This window comes from Physeter macrocephalus, chromosome 6 (genome assembly GCF_002837175.3).
Source record: "Physeter macrocephalus isolate SW-GA chromosome 6, ASM283717v5, whole genome shotgun sequence".
Lineage (NCBI taxonomy): Eukaryota > Metazoa > Chordata > Mammalia > Artiodactyla > Physeteridae > Physeter > Physeter macrocephalus.
This window is the reverse complement of record NC_041219.1, coordinates 90,881,826-90,888,433: the sequence shown is the minus strand read 5'-3', so window position 1 is coordinate 90,888,433 and position 6,608 is coordinate 90,881,826. Positions and strand designations below refer to the sequence as shown.

Here is a 6,608-nt window from a genome sequence, read left to right as displayed (position 1 = left end):
TGTGGTCTCTCCCGTTGCGGAGCACAGGCTCCGGACACGCAAGCTCAGCGGCCATGGCTCACGGGCCCAGCCGCTCCGCGGCATGTGGGATCCGCCCAGACCAGGGCACAAACCCACATCCCCTGCATCAGCAGGCGGATTCTCAACCACTGTGCCACCAGGGAAGCCCTAAAATATATTTTTTTTAAAAAGATACTTTCTCTTATTTCTAAAGTCCTCAGTGTGGTAAAGGAATAGTGATCACTCCTTCAGCAAAACCTCTCTTACAGTTAAAAGAAAAACTACAACGTAAAGTTGGATAATTCAAAAAACTATGTGGATGAGTACAAACCAGAAGTCTCATCAGCAATATCCATTTTCTAGTGGGACTATGACGTCATTCTAGACGACTATCAAATAAAAGTATTTCTACTCACTGCAGAGCTGACGTATCACTGATTTCTTCTATTTTCAATACTTTTGCTTTTGGGATATCACTTGCGGGCAAAAGGTCATCTTGGCTTGAGTTCTTCTTACTTGTGCCAGTGGTTGCTGTTTCCTTAGCTGGATTAATAGGATTACGCTCTGGAGCAGCAGCAGTAGTAGTGCTGTCTGGCACATCAACAGTCTGTATCAAATTACCAGTTTCTTCAATAATAAGCTTCTTGAGTGGTTTCTAAAACAATTAAAATCAATTCTTTGCATCAACATACAAAGGTTTCCTATTTTAGGGACACAAATTAAAAGGTTACAGTGTTTTTACAGCCAATATCCCAGTTGTAAGTGAATTCAATTTGGAGTCATACTGCCAGACTACTACCATATGTAGTTCTAAATGGGGGAAAGAAGATGCATATATAAATAATTACAAGGCAATGGAATATGCACTATAAAAGGTACAGGTACAAAGTGCTAAAAGAACAGAGGAAGGAAGATAAAAATTGACATCGGGGGGCTTCACAGAAAAAGTACCCAGGAATGGCAGTGTTGAAGGGTATGGCATGGTCAGTGGAAACGTGAGCAGTCCAGTAGGGCTGGTGCAAGGGGAGGAGAGATGGAGACAAAGCCTGAAAGGCTGCTTAAAGGCAGCTTATAAAGGGACTTGTGTGCTGTATCAAGGAGTTTGAAGTTTATCCTAGAGGCAAAAAAGCCAAGAAAAAAATATGACCAAGTGACATCAGTATTGTGGGCTGAAGGCAAGTAGAACAAGGTCAGGCAATAACCTGCATTCTGTATGAAAGAAAAGATCCAGCATGCCGCAACGAAGATCTTGCAACTAAGATCTGATGCAGCCAAATAAGTAAATAAATAAATATTTTTAAAAAACAAAAACAAAAACTTAACTGCATCCTCTAACTGCTGGATAAAACCAGCCTAGAATTAAAGATCTGCCAAATAATTTACACAAAGTTGGTAAGTATTTGACCCCAATAATGGTTTTTAATTTATTAAAATAAATAGCATTCACTATTTATTTCAATCATAACAGGTGGCAAATATTTTCAATTTCTTCGTAAGTTTACATGTAATACACTTTACTTTTTAATAAAAGACGTTCTTCAGTATACTCTAAGTTTTCATTCCAACTGTACAGTTGAATTTTAAATCAAAAAGCTGTAAATATAAAAACTTTTGACATATATACTAAACTCAGTGTTAAAACCAGGCATTCCATTAGCATAACTAAGAAAAGACCTAATGGTCACAACTGAGTGTTACCAGGTGAATGCACATAAATAAAAAAGCTATTAAAAGTCTGTTAACAGAATCCTGTTAGCGTTCTATCTTTAAGGATAATCATGTTAATCTAAGGCCTTTGCTTTGCTGATAACTATCAACACCAATAGTTTTCTATCAAGATATTGACCAAGAATGGATATGTGTTAGTGTTAAAAAACAGTGTTAAAGAACAGACTACAAAAGATAGACTATAACTACTGAATTGTATCAATGCAGTTCCATTTAAAACCAAATCCTTTCACTGACAACAGAGGTGCAAACATGATCCTAGTTAATGAATTTCCTAACAGATGATCTCTTTCAAGGTAGACCAGTGGCTACTGAGAGCTGCTCAATGTTACTGATGGCTGGGAGGGATGAGGGGACGACAGTATGCTGGCAACAGGAGTGAAACACAAAAGATACCACTACAGTTGAAAAATGTAAGAAAATATGAAAGGATCAATTCATCTCTTTTTAAATTAAGACTTAGAAGCATACATTTTATTTAACTCTATATTATACCATTTCAAGAAAAAGAAAAGAGAAATAAGAATAAACAGAGGGCTTCCCTGGTGGCACAGTGGTTAAGAATCCGCCTGCCAATGCAGGGGACATGGGTTTGAGCCCTGGTCCGGGAAGATCCCACATGCCGCGGAGCAACTAAGCCTGTGCACCACAAGTACTGAGCCTGTGCTCTAGAGCCCGCGAGCCACAACTACTGAGCTCACAAGCGGCAACTACTGAAACCCACACGCCTAGAGCCGGTGTTCCACAACAAGAGAAGCCACGGCAGTGAGGCGTCCGCGCAACACAACGAACAGTAGCCGCCGCTTGTAAGTAGAGAAATCCTGCGTGCAGCAACAAAGACCCAACACAGCCAAAAATAAATAAATAAATAAATAAATAAAATGAATTAAAAAAAAAAAAAAGAATAAACAGAAAAGGAGAAAGAGACAAAGGACCAAGCAAAAAGGTGAAATTTTGATATTGGGAAACAGGAAAATGAAAAAAATAAAATATTTTAGTGGAGACCAAGAGATCAGGACAAACTCTCATTTACTGCCATCCTACCTAGGAACCCCAGGCCCAGCTGACCGACATTACTGCTCTCCTACAGTCTCTCTAGAGAAGATATATTAACAGTACTCCCCGCTGCAAGCCCTCAAGCACAGGACACCCCAACCGAGCCTCTCGCTTGAATAAAGTAACCCCAGGACTCTTTTTTTCTCCACCTCCTGGGCCTTCCTTTCTTTCCTGACCACTTTCCTCAGTGTCCAGGTGGCCTCACACATATATGACTGAAAAGGAAATTAACATTTGTTTTATGTGAAACTGCCTTAGCATTATTGGACATTATTTCCTTTGATCTCAACTAATCTGTGAGTTAGTCTCAACTTAAGTAGAAAAAGTAAGAATCACATAGGGTTCACACTCGCCTAAAATTTTAAAGCTTATGAAATAGGGCTCAAATCAACTCAAAAGCATCATACCAAACTGCACCTACTATTTTTTAAATAATGCCCACTTTTTTAAATGGAGACCTATTACAAAAATAAATAGCAATTTTTTCCCCTTCCCACTAGGATAATGATTTTGTTTCTGTTGGATCAGATACAAAATGGTTTACCCCAGATCTCTCAATTCATGAAGGTGTTCTGTTTTGAGATCCAGCCACAAAAGATTCAAATTTATGTTGCATTTTCACAACTATTAACATACACTGATTTTTAAACTGAGGGAGAAGAGAACCCAACAGATTTATAAAAGCTGTTTAGGGTATACTGGCCATGGGACATTCTTCCATACACAGATATGTGATTTACCACATGGTAATGTCTTTATAATTATGGACAGCAAAGGTCTGACAAAGGCTTTGTTTTTAACTTTTGAATTAACTTCTGTGACAAAGTTTTACAAAGAGATAAAAGTTTAAATCACATTGGATTAAACATTTAATCACCTTTATCGTTAAGAATAGAATAATAGCAAGTGAATATGATGAAAATGAACATGATACATGAAAATGTACGAAAGCAACTAAGATTTATGCCTGGCACATGAAACAATTATTATCTCAGAAAATTCAAGAATAAAGTCAAAATAAGAACCCAAGAAAAATATTAAACCAAGAATTCCTCTATCTGTTACTAACTTGAACTATGAACTTGGCAAAACACAAACTTTCTTTGCCTCACCTTCTTCCTTTGTAAAAGGAGGATAAAAATATCTGCTCTGACTTCCTTGTAAAATTGTTATTTCTCTCAAAGCATCATCCATGCATAACAGTTACTTCTAGGGTGCAGGGAGATCATGATCAGTGAGGAGCACACAGGAAGATTTTTGGAGGCTGATACCTTTCAATTTTTTGACCTGGCTGGTGGTTTCATAGGTGTTCACTTTATTCTTTAAATCTTAATTTCTTCTGTGTACTTTTCTATATGCATTTTATCTTTCATAATTTCTATATATAATACCATGTAAATGTTAGAAATTAGCATAGAGTCACACACCCACACACACTATATATATATACACACACACACACACACACATAAACAAAACAAACCACTGAATTTTACCAGCTACTCTTTCTGTTCCAATATTGCAGGAAAAAACTGGCTTTGCTGGACTTAATGAAAAACAGTATGGTATACCAAAAACAATGTGCAGTGTATATTCTTAAGAATAATTCTGCTTATACAGGCATACCTTGGAGATATTGCAGGTTCAGTTACAGACCACCACAATAAAGTGAATATTGCAATAAAGCAAGTCACATAAATCTTTTGGTTTCTCAATGCATATAAAAGTTATGTTTACACTATACTGTACTCTTTTAAGTGTGTAATAGCATTATGTCTTTAAGAAACATACATACCTTAATTAAAAAATACTTTATTGCAAAAAAATGCTAACCATCATCTGAGCCTTCAGCAAGTCTTTTTGCAATAGTAACAAAGATGATAGTAATGAAAAAGTTTGAAATATTGCAAAAATTACCAAAAGTGACACAAAGACATGAAGTAAGAAAATGCTATTGGAAAAATGGCGCTGATAGACTTGCTCAGCACAGGGTTGCCACAATTCTTCAATCTGTAAAAAACGCAGTATCTGCAAAGTGCAATAAAACAAGGTATGCCTGTACTAGATTTTTGCCAAAGTGCTAAGCCTGTACTAGATTTTTGCCAAAGTGCTAACTTTAGATCAAACCCCACAGAAGATGCAAGACTACTGTAATAAAATCCCAATCTCAAATAACAGTAATAGAAATAAAAATATTTAATTACAAAATGTAAAACTGCTCCAAATTCCTTTAAAGCCAGAAAATATGTAGAAATATTTAGTGTTAAATTAAAAGTCGCTTTAAAAAGTTACCCCAGAACTTTAAACAGCTCAATTTTCCCCAATTTGATTATGTCAATATTCCTAAGAAGTATTTTTTAAAGATTCTAAAAATGGCTCTAGGAAGAGATTTCAACATTTCTTTTCACAGTCTACTAATCCAACATTTGTTTTCAGCTCTTATTAATAGAACACTGATAGTTAAATAGCAAGGGAAAAAAATAAAGGGCTTTACTTACAGTTGATCCAAGATGAGGCGGATTATCAATGGGTTTTATCACGTTTTGCCTTTGAGTAGAATCAAGAAAGACATCATCCCAGTGTCCTTTCTCAATTAATTCCTTGAAAATAAATTTGTAATCATGACTATCAAAATATTCTCATGTTAATCACACAACAAATAAATGTGTTTATGCTTCAGAAAATAAGACTATATTTTGGCGGAAAGAATGCATACCTTTTTAATTTTTGAAAGTTCAGTCACTGCCTGCTTATTTCCAGGTTCCAGAAGTAAAACAGTTTCAAAATCTAAAACGAATTTATAAGAAATATAATAAATTAGTGAAAATACTTTATGGAGTTCAAGAAATGATATATTTAGTTAGTAACCCCATAATTATCTCAAGAAGTTTTACTCAGGATACTAGGAAACTGGTGAGCAATAATAAGAACATTTACCAGCTGCTATTCTAGTTGCTTTATATGAATTCTCATGTAACCATGACTACAACTCCACTTTACAGTGAAACAACTGAGGCCTTGATCCAGAGGTCATCTAACTTACCAAAACTCACACTGTTAACAAATGACAGGGTAATCACCAAACATAAGACAGAATCTAAGAGAATCCCAGATAATGGAATATTATTAAGCCTTAAAAAGGAATCAAAGTCTGATATATGCTACAACATGGATGAGCCTTAGAGACATGCTAAGTGAAATAAGCCAGACATAAAAGGACAACTACTGTATGATTCAACTCACATGAGGTACTAGAATAGTCAAATTCAGAGACAGAAAGTAGAATGTTGATTACCAGGGGCTGGAGGAAGGGGGAATGGAGAGCTATTGTCAAAAGGGTAGAATGTTCAGAATGGAATGATGAAAAAGTTCTGGAGATGTGTAATGGTGATGGCTGCACAACAATGTGAATGTACTCAATGCCACTGAACTGTACACTTAAAAATGGTTAAAACAGTAAATTTTATGTTACGTCTATTTTACCATAATAAAAAAATGCATGGGCTACAGCTGAAGCCAGACTTAAACTGCCAGATTTAAATGAACATTCAAAACACAAAGGCTGAAAATCAATTATATAAGTATTGATGTGTCAAGAAGTTAGAAAACCAGCAAATTAAGCCAGAAGACAGATGAAGGAAGGAAATAAAAAGCAGAAATATGTAAAACAGAAAACACACAAGAGAAGTAAGTTGGTTCTCCAAAATGACTAACAGAATAAATACTTAAAAGATCATGAAAAAATAAGAATAACTAGTATCAAGAAAAAAAGCAGGGGCATCACTACAGTCTCATATTATCCTCTACCTCCTGGTTGCTGACTC

General features: G+C 35.8%; 1 protein-coding gene across 1 annotated transcript in view; it reads right to left on the bottom strand.

The window, feature by feature from the left end:
• Window positions 1–6,608, bottom strand: part of RPAP3 (RNA polymerase II associated protein 3) — a 54,195-nt gene that overhangs the window by 13,894 nt on the left and 33,693 nt on the right. Inside the window, exons 13-14 of the mRNA XM_024122925.3 lie at window positions 4,580–4,597; window positions 417–655 (exon numbers count right to left, since the gene is read on the bottom strand). Coding sequence (XP_023978693.1) covers window positions 417–655; window positions 4,580–4,597 — 257 coding nt within the window. The remainder of the gene's footprint in view (window positions 1–416; window positions 656–4,579; window positions 4,598–6,608) is intronic.